Below are 22,251 nucleotides of genomic sequence, written 5' to 3'. Positions count from 1 at the left end.
CACCCAAGGACTCACTTATATATGTACTAACACACCCAAGCACACACTGATGCATTCACTGACACACTCACTCACTCACTCATGCATACACTCAGACACCCCAGGACACACTCATATATATACTAGCACAGTCAAGCAAATACTCTGATGCATTCACTGACACACTCAGGCACTCACGCATGCATACACTCAGACACACTGGAACATACTCATACATCAACTGACACATCCAATCACACAATGATACATTTACGGACACGCCCAAGCAAACAATGATACATTTACTGACACACTCAGACATTTCGCCATACATATACTCAGACACCCCAGGACACACCGATACACATACCTACACACCAAAACACATACTGATGCATTCACTGACTTAATTAGACACCCCAGAAGACAGTCCTACATACACAGACACAGCAAAGCAAATACTCTGATGCAGTTGCTGACTCACTCAGACACTCACTCCTACATACACTCAGATATCCCGGGTCACACTCATAGATACAGTAACACACCCAAGCACTCACTGATGCATTCATTGACACACTTAGACACTCAGTCGTACATACACTCAGACGCCCCAGGACTCACGTATATATATACTGACACACCCACATACAAAGATATATTCACTGAGTCTCACTCTGACACACCTATTTATGCATACACTCAGACACCCAGGGACTCATTCATGCATATACTGACACAAGCAAGCTCACACTGATGAATTCACTAACTCACACAAACACTCACTCATAGATGCACTTAGATACCCCAGGACACACTCATACATGTTCTGACACTGGAAAACACACACTGTTGCATTCACTGACACACTCAGAAACAGTAAGTCATACATGCACTCAGACACCTTGGGACTCACATATATACACAGTAACACACCAAAGCACACACTGATTCATTCACTGATACACTAACTCATACATACAGTCAGACACCTTAGGACACACCCACACATGTGCTGACACAGTCAAGGAAATACACTGATGCACTCATTCACAGACTCAGGCAGTCACTCCTCTATACCCTCACACAACCTGACACACCCAAGCATAAATTGATGCATTCACTGACGCACTCAAACACTCAGTCCTACATAAACTCAGATGCTCTGGGACACACTGATACATACACTGACTCACCAAATCACACTCTAATTCATACACTGAGCCATCCACAGACACAGTGATACAGAGACTAAGACACCCTGGCACACACTCATTCATCTGCTTTTTTACCCAGACAACATTCATACATACACTAACACATCCAAGCCCACTCTAATACCTACCCCCGAGACACCCACATACACAGTTTTACAGATACTGAAATACCCTGGCAGACACTTATGTATTGATTGACATACCCAGACGCAAACTCATCCTTACACTGAGACACCCAGCAACACACTAATAAATACAATCGCACACCTCCACACACACTTATTCATGCACTTATTCGCCCAAAACACACTGATACATACACTGATACACCCAGGCACACTCTGATCCATACACTGACAACCAGGCACACTCTGATTCAAGAACTGACACACTCTGGTACAGACTGATTCATACAGTTACATACCCAGGCACACACTCCTGCATATACTGACACACCCAGGCACACACTTACACACACACTGATACACCCACACACACATACACTTATACAGCAAAGCACACACTGATATATATACCTACTTGCTATGCCATTGTAAGGTATACAGTTACACACCTAATATCATAGAGAGAAGCATAAACTACAATAATAAAGAGATAGAGCCAGTTCTTCCATTAATTAAATGGTGGTTCTAAGAACAAAGTTTTTTTGGTAGAGTATTGTAAAAAGTTTTTTTAATGTTTTTTTGGGAAAACTAACAAAAATACAAAAAAGCACAACAATAAACTGGATACAGCATACTTGCATTGCTCTGGAAAAACAGTCTCCTGTAACAGCAACAACAAAATGTAAGCACAACAATAAAATTGACAATCATGCTTTTAATAGCATAAAGAAAATCAGAAACATTAACAATTTTAAGTGCCACAAGTTTGTGACAGTTGTCATAGTTTGTCACCATCCCATCCAATATATCTGGTATGCTAATTTCAGCGGGAATTAGAGTCTGTGCTTAACTTGAGGCACCTGCAGCATTCCCTGGTGTTGTCTCGCTCTCCCTCAGCATCCACAGGGAGGCATGTTTGTGGATGGGCCTCAAGTGTTTCCACATGGTTGCAGTCCTGTGACTGTATTTTTTGGCAGTGCCACATGACAATTGTTTGCCCCACAAGATATACTGCACATATCTGGCACAAACCTTTTTGTGCTATAACTCAAAAGAGAGCCCCCCTTTATAGTTAAAATTATTTTTCAAAAATTCGGCGACCCTTGAGTAAATTCCGATCATGTGATCCGAACAAAAATCAAAGAGTAGGACCTGTCTATGTTTGGCAGAAGGACTACGGTACCTAACATTTTGGGAAAAACAAATAAAATGATACAAAATGTATGCTCACTACTTTCTCTTTCTTTTACCACCATATGTCTCTAACTCCTCCTTCCTCTACTGTGTTTTTACTGCTTCACCTTGCTGCTTCTGCCATTTGTTTCACTGCTTTCTCTTTTCTCCACATTTTTTTATGTGTGCCTTCTCCTTGCTTTTAACTTCTTCATACAACTCTCTCCTTCCTTTTTCGCATATTACTTGAGTGCTTTCGCCTTGCTTTCACCTCTTTCAGACTTCTTTTGACTTTGTTTTTTATATTACCAGTCCTTGGTTACCCTTGTTATTACTGCTTTTGCCTTCATTTTTCCTCTGGATTGTGTACCCTCTCCTTCCTGGTCCCTTATTTTCAGTGCTTTAACCTTGCTATTTCTCTCCTTTTTCTCTGCCTCATCATTGCTTTCTCATAGTTTTCACAACTTTTTCCACAACTGTTATAAGTTGCTACGGCTTGTTTTTCCCTTATAATGTAGGGTTGCAAACATATGGGTGGTTGGCCACAGGCAGGACCTGGCTGCAGACAGGCACTGTGGATGCCCTCCCAATGAATTTTAAAAACCATTGATATACACGGAAAAACCAGGGACGTTATAGTTAGGCTCACATTTAATTCATACAAGACCATAGGAATTCAGCAGTTATGGTTACCTGAGCTGACTATAACTTATGCCCCTGCAATGAACTGCTTATGACCTCAAATATTACATCACTCTTGACATGGTCGGTGACATCACTAGTGAAGTCTCGAATGACATCACTGATGACATCATCAATTGATGATGAGTGTTTTGTTAAAGTTTATGAGGGTTAAACATACATTCTAAGATACTATAAAAGTTAAATTAGTATACTTGTCACCACTGGGTAATTATGGTTAGGACTACGTTTCCATAGAAAAAGCATTGTTCACTTTCCCAATGACTTTGGCACAGTTTGGCGAATTGTCACAAAATGACCCCCCAAAAAAGCTTTTCAACCTCAGATATGTCCTGGAAAGTTTCAGGGAGGTCCGTCAAGTGGGCGCCAAGAAAAAGGCGGAGTCCCAAAACAAGTTTTTTCCATTCATTTTTCTATATGAACTTTAGACACAGCTGCAGCCCAAACCACTGAATGGATTTACACCAAATTTAGCAGAAAGCTAGATCTTGGTCCAGAAAGAATTCTTTTACTGATTTGGTTTTAAATCCATTCAGTAGTGTTTGAGCAATTAATGCTCAAAACATTTCTATATATTAAATTGAGGAGGACCGAACAGATTTTTAGGAGAGATCTGATTGGCTGTCATCACATCAACAATTATATGGCAACAGCCATCTTAGGATTCAGAATTCAGTCTTGAGTCCTAAAAACAACATGCAAAAGAAAGATATAAGGAGGCAGGGTAGGAATACCCTGACCCCCTAGGCCTGGCGGTGGGGTTTGCAAACCTGCAGCAACATTAAACAGGCACCGGCAAAGCCAATAGGTCTTGCCTATACAAGAGCTAGTGACTTTGACAATGTGGTTTTGCCATGTTGTACACCAGTGTGGCTGCTGCTCAGCATGGATTAAAGTTGGTGGCATGGAGTGTCCTAAAGTGGAGTGGGAGATGTAGAGTGTCGTAGACTGGATTTGTTGTAGTAGAGGTTTGTACAGTGGAATAGGGGGAGCAGAGTGTTGTACAGTTGAGTAGAGGCTAGTATAGTTCAGTGATTCAGTGGCAGAGAGTGTTATAGCGTACAGTGTTGTGGAGTGGCATAGAGTGAGTGGAGTGGAATAGAGTCAAGTGGGTTGGAGTGGTTGGAGGGAGTGGGTCGATTGGACTGTAGTGGGGTGGGGTGGATTGGAATTTAATACGCTGGTTTAGAGTGTGGTGGGCAGGACGGATTGAACTGAATGATCTTTAGCACCTTCAGACCATGGTATTTTAAGTGAATACCCTCTCTTTGGACAAGTTTTGCATAGAGTGTAAACTGTTCTTAGTAGATACTTTGTAATACTCTGTGTTGTTTTCCCATGAGAGTTTCACTGTCTGCAAACAGTGAGGTAAGAAGCAAACTCTCTCCATAGAGTAAACACTGTTTACAGTACCCACTTTTCTACTCATATCCACTTCATTTCTCAATGTAGGTTCAATGACTGTGAGGGGTTTGATACAGGTAAAGTGTGTCCGTACGTAGTAGGGCATTAGTTATGTAACAGGGCTCGAGTATCCAGAGGAACTTGATTTTCACTGAACAGTTGTATAGAGATTGAACACCGTGTGCAGTACAGGTTATCCTTATACCAGTGGCTGATACTCAACATGAACTCGGCTACCTAGGAAGTGTATGGTACAGGGTCAATGTTGCATATAACACAAGCTAGCTTCACCATTGAGGGTTTTATATATATAAAAGAAGTAATAATGCTTCATATTATTCTGAGCTATTCTGCACGTACTTTCATAGTCCTCAAGCCATAACCATTTATTGATCAATGTGAAGAACAGAAGCTTGGATGATGTTATCAGTGATCTCATCAATGATGTCATTTGAAATGTCATAAATGATGTCATAGAACATGTCATGAGTGATGTAATATGTGAGCTCATAACAGTGCATGGTGGGAATGCAAGTTATAGTTAGCTCTGTTAACTATAACTGGTGAATTTCTACATTTTTTTAGTTCAAAACGTTAATGTTGCCTCTGACATATTCACCTAACTATAACGTCACTTTTTCTAGTGAATTTCTAAGATTTTTGCTGCCGCACCACAGTCACTCAGCTTGGACTGGTTTTAGAACGAACAAATCAGACCCGAATTCTTGTGCCAAACAGTGCTTTATTCCATCAGTTACAGAATAACACCCAGCAAGTCCGCATGACGCGTTTCGCCTCTAGCCAGAGGCTTGATCACATGATACGTTGCTAAAAAGGGATGAGGGTACTTATGGAGCTCACAGACTACAAAGGGGTGGCGCTAAATGTCACTGGCCTGCCCCAATTGAAGGGCTTGATTAGGATCGCGGTTTTCCCGCATCCTCCGGGCCGGCGGAAGCCACCGCCGGCCCGGAGGATGCGGGAAAACCGCTGCGGAGGCACAGAGGACCCACTGCCAAATTAGGATGGCGTGGGTCTCAAAATCCGTCTGCTGCTTTTCCGCCGCGGTCGCCTTCCGACCGCGGCGGAAAAGTTCTAACATGGCTGGCGGTGTCTGTCAGACACCGCCAGCCATATTAGGATAGCGGAAAACATATGCTTTTCCACGGCGGCTTTTCCGCCGTGGAACAGCATACGGAGATTGCCTTCGGGGGCCCGTTGCGGGCCCCCTTGTTGACGGGGGGTGGGGGGTGCTCATGGGGGGTACCTATGGTACCCCCCTGCATTTGCGTGGACAAAGCGGCGGGCACCGCGCGGTGCCTGCTGCTTTGTGCACGCAAATGCCGTGCATGCTTTTTTAACATTGCGGCGGGTGCAGCTTGAAGCTGCACCCGCCGCAATGTTAAAGATTGGAGATGTGACCGCCACCCTGGCGGTCACATCCTAATCTGCACGGAGGGACCTCCTACTCTATGGTGGCAGACGGACTCAGGTCCGTCTGCCATCATAATCGGCCCCTTACTCTTTAGCGTTAAAAACTGTTCACATTAATGGGACGGTGTCTGTTTATGTTAAATCATGGGCGCAGTGCCCAATTAATCACAAAACATGGTCATCAAATGACTGTGCAATATAAATGCTGTGCAAATATGTGCAGTAATAAGTTAACATTCTATATACAATGATAATACCGTATATAAGAAAAACTCAAAAATAGAGAAATGCATATAGATAAATATATACAAATTTTGTTATAAATTTCATGATATATACATTATTTACAATAAAAGACAAAGTGTCTAGTTTTAAAAATAAATTTCCCCCAATTTCAACTAGTAACCTAGTAGCAAATATAATGTGCAAATTTCGGCAATATATATATAATTCTTATCAAGAAAAACACTTGATATAAATTATGCTTTTTTTTTATATAAGACCAACCGTCACAGAGACATGTTGATATATATTTGATAGACACCATTCCTAGCTAAAGAGAACAAGAAAATGTATAAGACATTCTTAACCATCATAATTCATCTGAGCTCCAAATACCAATACTCATCGTGAACCCCAAACATAAGAGCATAAAAGTGCAATATTTATCTTTAACAATCTAATTTTCATAAGTTTAAAAACATTTCTTATCTTTCAAGGGTAAGGAAGGAGGTCATATATCATGTTTAATTTTGTAGGTTAACACACCACCTTAGATGTAAAAAATGCTAATCTCATCATATTGGACATTGTAATAGGCATAAAAATGAGGGTGATGCTCACTAAAAGAGCTTAGCCTAAAATCACAGTAAACACACCTCTTCATGTATATCCCTCAATTATAGAACTAAAGACATGTATATAAATCTTCACTCACGTTAAGACCTCGTGGGGCCTTACTGTCCAGTTCAATTATATACCTCGTTTCTAACAGCCGGAGCTTCACATCTCTGTCTCCCCCTCTCTTAAGTGGCATTACACAATTGATTGCATAGTATTGTAGAACTGATGGATCACTTTTGTGAAAACTCTCAAAATGGCGGGCCACCGGGTAACACTGATCTTTACCCACGATCGCCCTAATGTGCTGCAATACCCGTTTGTGCACCGGCAAGCGAGTGCTGCCCACATATCATAACTCACACGGGCATTGCAGCACATAGACTGCAAAATCAGTCCTGCATGACATGCGTTTCTTAATCAGTATAGGTTTACTGTTGAATGGCACCGTATACTGGGTTTTGTTACACCCATTTGTACAGGCTTTACATACAGCGCACTTCTTAAAACCACAGCTGAGGGCGCCCGAAGTGTCAGAAATCGGCTTTTCAAGAAAATTACTGACTAATCTGTCTGACATTGATATGGACTTTCTGAATGTGATGTTGGGTTTGCTCACCACATGTTCACCAATAACAGGATCCCCTGTTATTAAATTCCAATTTTTATAGAAGATTCGCCAAATCTCCTTGTGTTGTTTACTGAATGTTGTTATAACTCTGGGCTTGATTGTTGTTTCTTTGATTAACGATGCACTAGGTTTGTCCTTGACTGCTAACGCTTCTTCCCTTGTGATGGCTAATGATCTATTAATTGCCCGCTGTATGATTTTTACAGAATAGCCTCGGGACAAAAAACGAGCCTTGCTTTCCTCCTGGGCTTTCTGACACTCGATGTCAGAGCTACTTATCCGCCTAATTCGCAGCATTTCCCCAAAGGGAATGCTGCTGATTAGGTGGTGGGGATGCTGACTGGAAGCATGCAGTACGGTATTACCAGCCGTGGGTTTTCTATGCATCCTAGTGGCTAATCCAGTGTCTGTAATGTATACCTCAGTATCAAGGAACACCACTGACTTGTCATCTATATGTGATGTAAACTGCAAGTTTAAGTTGTTTTTGTTCAAATCCCCCACAAAATATTGGGTCTCTGTCATCGACCCTCACCATATCATGAACAGATCGTCTATGTACCTTAAATATAGGCATACATGTTCCTGCATTTCTGCCAGTAGTGTGCCCCCCGCGACATGCTCCTCCCAGAGTCCCATGTGGAGACATGCCAGACTCGGGGAGAAGCATGCCCCCATCGCGACCCCTCTAACCTGCTGGTACATTTGGTTGTTGAATAAGAAATAGTTCTGTTCAAGGTAAATTTGGATCATAGATAGAAGCATCCTATTGTGTGCTGAAAAATTAATCGGTCGCTTGTTTAAATAGAATTCTACAGCTTGCATTCCATCAGAGTGTTTGATCGAGGTATACAAAGAAGTTACATCGAGTGTTATCAATAAACAATTTGAGCTCCAGACAACATTGTTCAGTTTTCTAATAAAATCAGAAGTGTCTTGTACATATGATTTTAAACATTTCACCCATTCCTGAAGAAAGAAGTCTATGTAGCGTGATATATTCTCCGTTGAACTGTTTATAGCCGTTATAATCGGGCGTCCAGGTGGTGTTGTTATGTCCTTGTGTACCTTCGGTATCAAATAGAAGGTTGGAATTACCGGATGGTCTTTTTTCATAAATCTGTAATATGTATATATATTCTGCTTATGAAATGTATAGATTTGAGAACATGATCTATAAACTCTCTACCTCAGATGTTGGAAATTTTCCTTTGTCTTTTTATCACATCACAGTAAGAGTTGGGAATGCAATAGAGAGACCCTACTCACCTAGGTCTGCAAGATTGGACAGGGCTACCAGCCCCACGCTCACAAGGACATCATTGTCTGGAAAGTCTGTGAAAATTCGGACAAGTGAAGCAACTGCTCCAGCCTCTACTAGCTGCTCCTGAAGTTCACCTAAATGTAAAGCAGGGAAAACATAGTTCATAATGGAGACACCTCCCAAAGAGGCAGGGAATACTAACACGTGTTGAGCAAAGCAGAGGTAACAATTACAGGCCCAAGAATCTCCCAGTTAGATCTTCAAAGGGAATTATTCCTTGCAGCGATGATAACCCAGAAGTTTCAGTTCATGCAGTACAGATTTGTGGATCATCTAAAGTAATATCTTTGAATAAAAGCACAGCCAATTCACTTATTTGCCCTTTCAGGGGTGATAAAAGGAGTACAATTAAGTAAAATGACAAAATCATATATTATTTAAGGGTAAAGGATGATTTGGTGTGTAGTGTAAATGGCCAACATTATCTTGTGCATAGCTATGGAGCAGTCTTGTTACCTTTATATCATGTCTCCTAATAAAACCCATGTTAATCACTAGAAAACACCTCAGTGTGTTGAGTGATATGAGTAATATGGCTCAGTGTATAGAGGCACCCTATTCAAGTAGTACGGCCAGGGGCATTAGTAGATGATGCCCAGCACAATCCTGTAGCTCCTTGATGGGCAATGTGAAGTAAGGTGTTTACCAGTCTGTCTCACCTTGGATGGCCGATTCAGCAAAGCAGAGGAAAGTTCAAAGGATATGGAACCCGAATGCCATTCACTGCTACCACAGACAGCAGGGGTCACATCAACTGTACAGTGTGGAGAAACTAGCAATGTTTGGCTTCTATTCCATACACTACACACATTATGTTTTGTGTGGTGTAATGTGGTATTGTTTTACAGCACAGTCCTCACATCTTATCCCATGGTTGACTATTGACCATTGAGGACACTTAGTATAATGAAATGAGAGGCTACTGCCGATTTTACACTGTACTGGTTTCCACAGCATAAGCACATGAACTATACTAGAACCCAGTCAATTATTAATTGTAGACTTCACCTGAGAGGCCAGTGGTAGTCAACTAGGATGGGAAATATAATAATGTTTACTTTCCGTCATCTGAATGCTGGCATTCCGCAGAGAGTGAAAAGGCAAGATTGCTCTAGAAGACTCGCTTTGCAGCACAGTCTGGACACTTACAGTTTTCGTAACAGAGACGACCGATAGCCCTGCCAGCATGGAGAAGAAGCTCTTGGTCTGATCTCTGCAAAAGGGAGACCAGTTCCAGAATCAGGCCTGCATCAATACAAGGCTTGCGCATTTCTTCTGCAAAATGAGGGAGAGAGAAGAAAAGATCAATCACCAGGACAAAGAAAGCGGGATGAGAAAGTATAATACATACACTAATACATAACACTTAGCAGTTGGGTAGTTAATTGTAGTTCACACAGACTGCATAATATTTCTATATACTGCTTCATACTCACATTAAACAAAACTGCTTTGGGTCATATCCATCACCCAGTAATGTACCAGTCCACAGTAATAAACCACCCAGCAAAAACTGAACAGGTATGGAATACTTGAAGAGATCTGTCAAATGCCGCTGGCCAATGAAGGACTTTAAATGGTTCACCACTGCAGGCCCCAACTAGTGACATGCCTTAAGAGCCTATTGAATTTTCACAATGGCAATCGGAAGTGGGATGATAGTAACAAAGTCCATCCGTGATCCCAGCAGATCTCTGATCCATGTCTTTCTCTAGCCTACGCCAACTTCCAACCTTAAACTTTAAACAAAATATCTCAGAATTGATAACCCAGTGAAGTAACCCACTAAAGTGGACTAAATGAAAATAAGAAACACCTGCTTACTGAAAACCATAAACTGCGTGCCTGTCTCCCACTTCCTCATCCATTACACTGCTAATCCTTGCGCCCCAAAACACGATAGGTGCACCTCTGTGGTCCTCACACCCTTCTAAAAACACACCCTACATGGTGTAGCATACTATCAATGTAGGCACATGCTTAAAGCTTCTCACATAGGGGTAGTAAGCATTATATAAATATTGTAATACAATATAATATCGCAGAGAAAGAGGAAAACATGAACTGGAAAAAGTGATAGGGAGCAGTTAGAATGATATACCTAAGAAAAATGAAAGACAGTGAGGTTGGAAGAAGTAAGGGAGGTGAAATGAGGGAAATGAGTTAGAAGAAAGATGATGTAACAAGCAGGAAAGATGGGAATTGTTAAGTAAAAGCAAGGATCGAAGGGGAGGGTTAAAGAGTAAAAGGAGAGACAAATGATGGCATAGAAAGAGCAAAGAGAAATACAGAATGGAGACAGAGAACTAAAAAAGAAAGGCAATTAGTGGAAAAGTGACACTTTGACATAAGGAGCAAAAAAAAGAAAACGTGAGGCAAAAAGGAGAGTGGAAGCAAACGGTGGGAAATAGTAGAAAGAAAAACATAAAAATCAAAGAGAGAGAGAAAGGATTTCCTCCTTTCTCTCTCTCTTTGATTGCTTTTGGTGGGAAAAAAAAGAGAGCAATTTTTTTCCAGCTGATGAATTTCATAAGTCCGTAGCAGTAAAAGAAACACAGACGAAACGTATAGTCATTACATCAATGGCCATTAATTAATTTACATCCCATAAGGTATCAGAGTTGGCTTCAAGTGTGCCCACCCTTTTAAAGAATGCACAGTTTTGGTTCCTGTGAAAACATTATTCATCATAGCCTGTATGACATTTACTTGTAAAGAAATGTGGTGTATAACCACCATAGACTTCAATGGAGTGGTCCTAATGTAAGGATACAGGATGAAGGCTGCTGTAAGATGCTGAGGATGCTGTGCAGTTGATGGGGGCTTTCTGGGTTTGCTCCCTGGTCAACAGTCCAGGTGTGGTGACTTTGGCCAGAGGGATCAATGCCCCCTGAAGTACTGTTTGGTCCAGCAAAAGTCAAGTTGCCACTTGACTACTGGTCTCTGGTCACAGCTAAACCAGCGGTTCTCTTTGGTGAAGGCTAGTGTCTGTATTTGGTGGCAAAGCTGCACTCATATGATTCTCCCAGGTCCAGCAGACTTGGACACAGCTTTTGAGTGTCAGGGTTCAGTCTCCCGGCTACATGTTGGCGGTCCATGCTGATCAAGCAAATGCGGCAACTGACTTGCCAAAGTGAGCTTCTTCAGCTTTTCTGGCCCTAGTGCTGTACCAGAAAGTCAGCCAACTAACTCTGAGGCTCGGGAACAACTTTTCTATGAGTCAGGCACTACAGGCATAGTCCTATCTTTGCTAGCCCAAGGATCAGCAGGTGCAATCCAACGGTTGGTGCAGTCTCTCTTGCCAAGTCCAGGGAACAGAAGGACAGCTCTCCATCGATCCTCTTTCCAGTCCAGACACGATCTGAGGTCTGGGTGCTGGGGTACTATATTTATGCCCAGAAACTGTCCTCGAGGGATGTGGTGGTTACTAGCCACTGAACTATCAGGTCCCCTCCTACCTGGTGACCACTTCCTACAATGTGTAGCATCTGGCTATCCCAGAGTACACTACTCTGCCAACTTCCACAATGGATAAACACTTCTATTGGTGTGTGGAGCTTTGTAGCCCACCTAGAGAGGTGGCTACCTGAGGGCTGCATCTCCACGGAAAAACTGGGTTGTCAACTGGATTTTCCTCTCTGTCCCTTAAGCTAACCGGTCAACTTGAACAAAGAAGCAACCTCTGTCATGTGTGTCCATCATTTTCCCTTCAATGGCAGCTTCCCCTTTAAAGCTTGCCTTTTGGGCTCACACCCTGTGTGGCTTTCTGCCAGGGAGAGGTAACACCTCTTCCAAAGACAGGCCATTATTGTTCCTGCTTCAGGGAGTGGTTCACACTTCTCTTGTGGGAGACAGAAGGTTGTCTTGTGGCCAGCATCTGCGAATGGCCACTGGAAAACTTGAGCAACGTAGTGGCGACTTTCTAAAAACTGCATTTACCTAAAAGTCACATTAAATTAGACTTGGTCATCAAGTTGGATTTAATGCAATTATTATTTTGATACCTTGAAGTATCAACTTTAGTATTCCTACTCAGGAGTTAATACAGCGGAGTTGTCCATGTGTAGCTCTGTACTCACTAATAGGGCTACTAGGCTTTCTGCAATAAAAACTAAATTTGGTGTTTTTACTGTTAGGGCACCTAAAAAAAACATGATCACATTTTAATACACAGCACCCTGGCTTAGCACTCGGTAGACCTGCTGGAGGGGTAACTAATATATATATATGAAATTACACACCTGCTCCACAGTCACAGGGAAAACAGGTACGGACCATAGCTCGTTGTTGAAAATAAAGTGCTTTTATTCGGAGCAAATAGAATTCAGCAGCATTTAAGTCCTGAATGGGTCAGTACCCATCATGACGCGTTTCGACCGCGTTTCCACGGTCTTGATCACATGACACGTAGGCGGGACCCGTGCATTTAAATAGTAAATCAAAACACACCATTTAAAAGTGAACACACCCCTAGGCAATACAACTGGATGACATACTAATGTGTATAAATGGTTTAACATCTTGATATATTAGTACAGTGACTATTGTAAAACCGAGAGGGGATGTAAATAGTTAGACACGCTGTCAACACCAAAATCTATGTTTAAAGGCATTAGAAAAATCTATGATAAATCTGAATAAATCATACCATTAACAGGTGAATAAATGCCTAAAATGATAAAAACATGTGTAAAAGCAATATGTCTAAGAAACCCTCTGTTCAATAATGGATGTTAAAAACATCATGAAACATGAATATAAACATTTCATCCTGCAATGATATTGCACGCTTCCCTATAAAAGTGCAAGTAAAAAAGTGCTGGTGCTTGCTAAGTGCAAGTTGCAAAAATGTGTGAAATCATTAAGATCACCATAAACAAGTGAAGCTGCTTTAAAAAGACCTGATAATCCTGAATAAAGAGAAAGTGCCATAACAATGTTAGAACTAAAAGGCAGACACGAGTGACAGTGTGATTCATTTAAATTCATATGATGTAGTTAGTAAAGTACATATGGAAAACAGACATGTTTGGAGAATGCACTATTCTTAGATTCAGCAAAGAAGGAGGCAGTCAACAGTAACACAGGTTATAGAAAATTATAAAGGTCCTCCCCTGTGTTCAACCCATTGGGCATTCTGGTGTCGAGTTGGAGTGTGAAATGGGATTCCAGTTGGCGAAGTTGTTTATCCCTATTGCCACCAAGGATCGATTTGGTCACAGAACATATGACCAAGTATTTCAGATCATTGAGGTTATTATCGTGGACCAGTTTGAGATGTGGGGCAACTGGGTAGGAGGGGTCGGAATTGATAACTGCACGTAGATGTTGGAGAATCCTGTTATATACTTGAAGCTTAGTGCTTCCCACATATTTGAGTGTACAGGTACATTCCAACACATAAACCGCATACTCAGTGCGGCAAGTATAATGACCTTGGATTTTAACTGGTCTAGTGTCAAATGCAGTTGTGTACTCCTTAGTATTAACCCCAAATTTGCCGGCCCGACAGGAACTGCATTTGTTGAATCCTGTTCTGGGCAATAACCAAGAGGTAGACATACTGGTCTATGGGCTGCTTTTGACGAGTGCATCCTTCATAGAGGGTGCACGTCTAAATGTTAAAGCAGGTAACGGAGGTAGATGTTGAGATAAGGTCAGGTCTGTCAATGGCCTAGTGGAACTGTGGCCAGGGGTGATGGTATTAGACTTGCCCTGGAGACATTCTTCTCTAGTCAGACTATTGACCATATTAAAAGGGGAGGTTTGGGCACGGCCATTAGTTTAAATGGCAAAGTTGAGTTAGCAGTTTAAAACTGATCTGCCGGGCTGCAGGCTGAAAGACATGTTTTAATTGTCCTACTCATTGTGGTACAATAATTGCTTCAGCCCTGGTGAGCCACTTTGACTTACAGGCAGTGCTTAATTTGAGCCGGTGGTTTCCGTTGCTCAGCACCAGCACTTAATTCTTAGCACCAGCGCTTGTGATAGTCTGACACATGGTGGTGCAGTCTGCAAAATGTGGGTTTGAGCACAACAATAGCTGTTTATTAATTTAATATACATTAACAATCACTAATATGTGCCACCCAAGCCATTCTTATAGCTTTGGGGGCCTTGAATAGTATGAATTGTCACATTTGTAGGAGTGTGATGGTTAGTAGATGTGCTGGTATTGTAATTGACAGCATTCGCAGGGGCAACGGATGGTGCAAGCTGCTTTGTCCCCCTGACAAGGGCTCTGGCACGTATTGTTTTACAGATTACCACTGCTTACAGGCCCTGGGTATTCGTGGCACCATATACTAGGGACTGATGAGTAGGTAAAGATATATCAGTTGAGTATAAGCCAGTCAAAGATATACCTTTAAGGGTCAGGGCTCTGGCTAGTTAGCAGCCACAGCACACACTAAGAGTTGAAAAACCAGGACCATCAGTCCAAAACTTTGGGGGTGATCATGGAAAAAGAGGCATTTCCTTACATCACTGTTTCATGATTTATCAATACTTTATTTGTACTGAGGGTCTCAAGAATTGAAACATTCAGTCTTAAAGCATAGTGTCTTCCATTCATTTTAACCCCGGATTGATCAGCATCCAGTTATTGTATCTCAGAAGTTCAAATTTCGCTTCTGCTACCTAAACCTCCTTGTATACACTTTCTATTCTCCCTGCTGAGGGTATTACCCATGGCAGAGGGTACGGTCTCGCCTTCTGTGTCTAGGCTCACTCTGTAAATCAGCATCCACCCCATGAAGCCAGTCAGGACATCGGCTTTGGCCATTTTCATGTGGGCCACCAAAGTAGGTTTTTCTGACTCTGTATCCCTAGGGATTCATGAATGTGGAGGCCACGACATGGCATCATATCTGAAGCACTGGTATCGTGATACAGACCTACATGATCCTGAGTGGCCGGGGAGCTTATGTCTTTACCGGCAAGGGTCAGACAAATACTTCCAAATTACGAATGAGCAGTTTTTCCGAATCTGTGCCAGGTCCTCATTTTCTGTTCCTTTTGTATGTCCTGCATTTGTTGACATTTTACTGATCAAGTACTTGATTTGAAAATCTGTTGTCACACTTTTTTATATTTTGCACAATGCAGTATGGTTGTGCAAAAGATAGTACATTTAGGCCCTATTTTCACTGCCTTTGCTGAAAGACATCGTAGCATGGTGAAGAGCATTGTTAATCTCCAGGAAGGACTAAAATCGATGGGTCACACATTTTTCAAGCTCCTTTCTGCTGGGAAGAAGTTGGGGATACTTTGGAAGTGTGAAGGCTTTCTTGAAAAAGAGATAACTTTTTGAAACGGCTCCTTCTTAAATTCAATTAGGACAGTGTCAGAGGATAAACGCATTAATTAGATTAAAAACAACTGACTTTGTCGTCTCAAAACATTTTTTTCCATATTTGGGGAGGACAGATTTCATCAGAGGAGCCATCATCCCATCAAGGCATCTATAACAGCAAAGCTGATGGTGAGAAGGGAAGAGTTTGCACCCTTTGAAGTTCAAGGATTCCATGTCAAAATTGATTTTTTTTTTAACTACAAACTTGATGCTTAAGGGTCTAAGGGTCTGACAGCGAGGTCTGGGAGTCTGGCCACTTATATGGCTTTTTGTTTTACACCATAGTCATGCATGCGTAAATGAGTATTTATTAGTAGAGTTGCGCTAAATAAGATGTATGATTGTGCCACATTTATTTTCAGTGGCAGCCGGCACCGATCGTAGGTAGTTGGGTGTGTGCGGTGAGGAAGCGGTTGTAAAATAAAAAAATAAAAAAAATGTACCTTCTCTCCGCTTCCTCACCGCCTCTCTCCTCCGTAGTCCCTCGCTCCAGCCTGAACAGGAAGCATACCCAGGCTTTTCATAGCCAATCACAATGTTGCAATGCAGCGTCGTGATTGGTCTGAGTGCCGTGGTTTGACGCTCAGACAGGCAGTGGGGGACTGAGCATGTTCGCCACCCAGGCTGCAATACAGCCTGGGTGAAAACATGCAAAGTGCACATGAATGCTTGGCCGGCCTGAGACGGCAGGCGAAAAATTCATACACAATTACAATGTGTGCTCACGACTCCCCCTGCTCCTGTTGTCAGAGTAGCTGCACCCCACCCTGTAAAGTTGCCACAGCAGGAACAAATAAATTGATAATAACACTGAGTTATTATCATTGTATTTTTCCTTTATTTCACTGTTAAAAAGCAGTGGGGCGAAGCTTCTCCTCCTCTGTTTATTTTCACAGCAGTGGGGGAAAACAGAACAAGGTGGCTGGGCAGGATAATTCACACAACAATTCTCAAATCACACAGTCAGAATGTACTGTGTAACCACTGGTTTGTATTCCAAACAAATTTATTTTCTTTTTCACATAATTTCAAAATCTTTTGAAGGAACAGGCACAAACAGAAATACTGTCAGATCAAAAGGTTCATATATCCAGTATCTACAAACATACACATTTACAAATGTACAAATGTATCACACTTGCAACAACGAGTCAAGCAAAGCAAATATTGACACACCAGAAAACACCAGAAAACAATAGAATATATAATGATCCAATTGAATTGCAATTATATACAGTGAAAAATTAGTGCATGAACGCAGGAAGAAATCCAGTCCTTGAAACTAAAAAACCATGAGACAGGCGGGAAAAAGAAAATAAATTTGTTTGGAATACAAACCAGTGGTTACACAGTACATTCTGACTGTGTGATTTGAGAATTGTTGTGTGAATTATCCTGTCCAGCCACCTTGTTCTGTTTTCCCCTATTGTTGAGATCCGGGCTGGCCAGATGTAGGATCCAATACCTTCACTGTTTCACATATTTTCACAGCAGTGGCATAAATATAAATTAGTCACCACTGTGTAGTTATGGCTGAGACACACTTTCCATTGAAAGGGCATTCATTAATGTGCCTAAACCTTTGCCTCTTGTGAATGGATCAGCAGATTTGGCAATCTAATAGTGTAGTCAGCTAAGGTTCACTAAGCCAAATGTTGTGCTCTGATGTGCAAGTGAAAAAGGTTAATGGGGGATGAAAAAAGATTAGATTTCCAGTTTTACCTCTCATATGAGTTTTTGCTCAAGCTTACAGCAAAATTTGCTTTTTTTTACAGCAAAATTTTCTGAATGGATTTATACAAAACTTGGCCGGAAAACATAACTTTATTCAAAAGCTTGTGTTGCTGTTAGGTAAAAATCCGTTCATATCTCTGCAATTTAAATTCACCTATGCAGTGTTCGCGAATGCTGTCAATCACATTTGATTTTTTAGCTAAATGTGATTGGCTAGTGAAGATGCTGAAAGTTTTCTTTTTGCCATCATAAAATTTGCAAATTGATTGTGGAACAAAATTCCCAAAGGAACACTATTGTAATAGCAGCCATTTTAAGTAGGAGATTTGTCTGCCAATTTGTGCAAAAAGCTTGTAACTTTCACAAAAGGTTAAAAAAAGACAGTAGGTGTGCGATAGAAAGATAGGTAAAAGAAAGAGAGAGACTTAGAAAAAAGGAACAGATTGGGAGAGTGAAAGACTGTGTGCAACAGGTGTTGTGTGCAGCTGAGTTTAGGCACCTGTGGCAGACAGACAGACAAGGCTCCACAACTAAAGTCCACTGAATATGGCTTAAGGCTTTGGGATTGGGTGCTTACAGTGAGCTGGGCACAGGCCTCCACACAGGCTGATTTACGACCAATACCTGCAACACATAGTTAAAGGCTGCACATGGTAGTACGTTCTTAACAGTTCCAACCCCTACAAAATGAAGATTCATTTTTGGACAAGATACATAGATGAAATCCTGATGATCTGGCAAGTGTCAACCAACACCATACCGGAATTCCTTCGATGACTCAATATTTGTGACAAATGTCTTAAATTTACATGTACAACACATAAGAACACACTAGGCTTTTTGGATGCCACCATTTTTGCTGATGGCTCAAACCTCAAAATGACTTATTACAAATCTACTGCCAACAATAGCCTTCTCTCTTTTTTTTTCAAAGGTATGTTTATTGATATTTTAAACACAGAGAAAAAATGTGACAGTCCTGCACAACGTACCACACAGGGGGTAGGATTGAAATCAGCCCAAACTCATCACTTTAAGCCGGACATAGCTCCCTTCAACCAGACCCTTAACATACAGAGTAGCGCTCTAACAGGTGCAGTTCCTGATATAGACGGGGTGTACCAAACAGCCTGTGAGGTAAGTGGGAGATCGGTGAAAGACAGGGCAGATGTCCCCACATCAGTTCGGCTGAAACCTAAGTGCCCCAGGCAGAAACTAACAGCCGCCACCTTACGCTAGGTCAAACGGCGAGCTTCCACGTGCAAGGTTCCTGGTAGGCATTGTCATGGAAGGAGCGATATGAGGGAATCACATTAACAACAACAAAATACAAAAGCCCCCCCTTCCCCCCCACAGCCCTCCCCCCTCCCCAGTGGTGTTAGCGACTTCAGAGGACAAAGGTCAAGGCACGTAATGTTGGGAGTTCACAGTTGAAATAGGTGAATAGGCTCTAACGCTAGCAGGAAACACTGCGGACGGCAGACCGTTGGAGAGAAAAGTGACCAATGGGCCCCAGCGGAATTCAAAGTTCTTAAAATCATCCAGGAAGATGTCAGCCATCCTCTCTAAACTCAATAGCTTCCAAAGGCGCGAGTGCCAAAGGGAAATGGCTGGTGTCTCCCTCCGTTTCCACGCCGCAGCGAGGGTGAGCTTGGCCGCCCTGATGCTGATCCACATAATCTTTTTGTCCGCCCTAGTCTGATGTTTGAGACTAGGATCACGGAGACCCAGTAGGGTAGTGGCCATCGAGGTAGGAATGGGGTATCCCAGCATCTCCTTAATTTGAGCAAGAGGTTCCTCCAAAAATGGACGGATGATAGGGCAATCCCACCAGATATGCTGAAAGTCTCCTAGTAGCCCACACTCCCTCCAGCATCTATAGGAAGTGTTAGGGAATATCTGTCGCAGCTTGGCCGGATGTAGGTACCAATCCATCATGGTTTTCATGTGTGCCTCCCTAAGTTCCACGGAGTGGTTAAACTTGGCTATGTCTGACCATAAGTGTGTCCACTCCGCGTCAGAAATGTCCCGTTGAAGGACCTCCTCCCACATGGACATGTATTGAGGCCTAGATGAAATCGCAGTGGAAAGTAGGAACCCATATATAAAGGTGATAGCACCCTTCATGGAGGAGGTTTTGGTCAGAAAGGCTTCGAACTTCGTGAGGGGTCATGTAGCTGCATCTCTCACCTGAGGAGACAGTGCCCAGTGGAGTAATTGGGCGTGGTGATAACGTTCATTCTCCTGAACCCCATAGTCCCTCTTACAGTTGTCTAAGGTGAGTGGGTCAAAGTTATGGAATAGGTGTGTTAGTGCCAGACAGCCCCCTTCCTTCCAAGCATCAAAGGGGCCCTCAGTCAACGCTGGGTGAAAAGCGGGATTAAAGTGTAGTGACGTAATGGGGGAGGGGAATGTAGTCCACCTATCATCCTTGGAGACAGAGTCTCAAACCTTCACAGTGGTGCAAGTGGGGGTTCTGAGGTAGGCATTTTTGGGCCTGTCGCTCTTGGGCTTCCATACCAGGTCCCAGATCATCCTCCCAGCCACGCTCCGATCCATGTGCAGCCAGTGTTTCTCTGACTCTTGTTGTGACCATTCTACTATCACTCGAAGTTGCGCCGCTTTATATTACAGATGAATGTCAGGTAGCCCTACGCCAGCCTTCTCTCTTTTAACAGCTCCCATAAACGTCAATTGAAGCAGAATCTATCCTTCAGTCAATTTTTGCAGATTAGTTGCAACTGTAGCGACATAGGAGATTACAATAAGCAAGCACTGGACCTGAACAAAAAAACCTGAAAGAGAGAGACTATCTGAATCACATCATCAACAAGCGCCAAAAGAGAGCCAGGAACCAGAATTTAGACAACTTTCTAGAACAAATGGAGGAAACCACGCATGACAACTTCATCACTTGTGTGACTATGTACTGCACAGGCCTAAACCTCATTAAAAAAGCCATAAACAAGCATTGCAGTAAAATAACATCAGTTACCCTAAAATGGCCGAAGCCCAGATTTGCCCACAAGAGGAGTAAAAATATCTGTGACCTATTGGTCCATAAGCGACCTTTAACAAGACTAGAACAAGCATTTGCAATGCAATAGGTCTCGCAATTGCGAGATTTTGAGCTATTGGCATTGTAAATGACAATGCCTTTTATGTATGTGTTAAAAAAAACTGTAATAATAAAAGGCATTGTCATTTACAATACCAATAGGTCAAAGTTTCTAAAATGCGAGCCCTATTGCATTGAAAATGCTGGTTACAAATGTTGTTAATTACACTTGTTGGCTTTGAAATGTTCTGAGAAACATAAAAAAAAGAGTTAACGCGCACAGGTGATAAATGAATGACAGCAGGGTGATTGGGTGTTCTTTTAAGATGTAAAATAGTCCATCATGCATTCCGAAGTAAGCTTTTTCTGGAAGTAATGACTTAAAAAACAGGGATCAGTGAGGCCTAGCTATGCAGTCACACTGGAAGAAAAAGGCCTCCTCGTTCAAAGATACCACACAGCCTAGCAGAAATGAGAAATCTACTGCTGAGAAAAAGTCACTGCATCTGCCTCAGGGGGAACGTTTCGGTCAAAAGGAAGCTGAACATGAGCCTGATGGGGTAGGGGACACAAGTGTATCTGGCAGAGAGGATTATCAGGATGGCAGCGCCTGGCTAAACATGCATGCGTTTCTTTAGTAATGCGCGTACATCCCGTCATTAAGGTGCATCATATCACGTTACGTTCCCAGAACATACAGAAAAAAATGATTGCCAGTATTCTTGTCGTGCATTTTACACATTTGCCAATATAAGTGTGCCATAGAGGCATGTCATAGGATATTGTCATTGTCTATTGAACAGCGTTATAAAGCGAAGCAAACCCCCTTTGCTCTACAGTCCGAGCGCTTCAAAATTTGCATCGGATCGTATGAGGCTGAGTAAAAGGGGACACACGCTGTATTTTACCTTCACCGCCCCTTGGAGGAAATAAAGATAGTACTAGTACAAATAAAGACCCAAGTCAATTATGACTACTGTGATGTTTACACGCTTCTCCTCTCCACTGCCAAACCAAAACTATGCTTTCTTATACTGATGCTACTTAGGTAAACAAACCAGACAAGCGACTGCTCGCACTCTATGGTAGAGTGTATGCAGTGTGTGACAGCCGCATGCAGGCTCTCCTACTGCCCGAGTGCTATTTGAATGGTGACCAGGCATTTGGGGGTTTAACTTTCCTGGCATAACCGGTGCGAAGGACAGCGATTTGTGAGAAACGTAACACTCATTCTATGTATAGCTGCGCAATGTGTTTATCCCTCAAGATGTGCCTT

At 42.3% G+C, this 22,251-nt stretch overlaps 1 protein-coding gene across 1 annotated transcript in view; it reads right to left on the bottom strand.

Annotated features, from left to right (window-relative positions):
• LOC147711210 (rap1 GTPase-GDP dissociation stimulator 1-like) overlaps positions 1 to 22,251 on the bottom strand; it is a 622,318-nt gene that overhangs the window by 205,408 nt on the left and 394,659 nt on the right. The window contains exons 4-5 of the mRNA XM_086921991.1: positions 9,979 to 10,104; positions 8,775 to 8,903 (exon numbers count right to left, since the gene is read on the bottom strand). Of these exons, the coding sequence (XP_086778117.1) occupies positions 8,775 to 8,903; positions 9,979 to 10,104 (255 nt within the window). The remainder of the gene's footprint in view (positions 1 to 8,774; positions 8,904 to 9,978; positions 10,105 to 22,251) is intronic.

Source organism: Lissotriton vulgaris, chromosome 5, assembly GCF_964263255.1.
Source record: "Lissotriton vulgaris chromosome 5, aLisVul1.2, whole genome shotgun sequence".
NCBI classification, from domain to species: Eukaryota; Metazoa; Chordata; class Amphibia; order Caudata; family Salamandridae; genus Lissotriton; species Lissotriton vulgaris.
The sequence above is the reverse complement of the archived record's forward strand: the minus strand, read 5'-3'. Positions and strand labels throughout refer to the sequence as shown.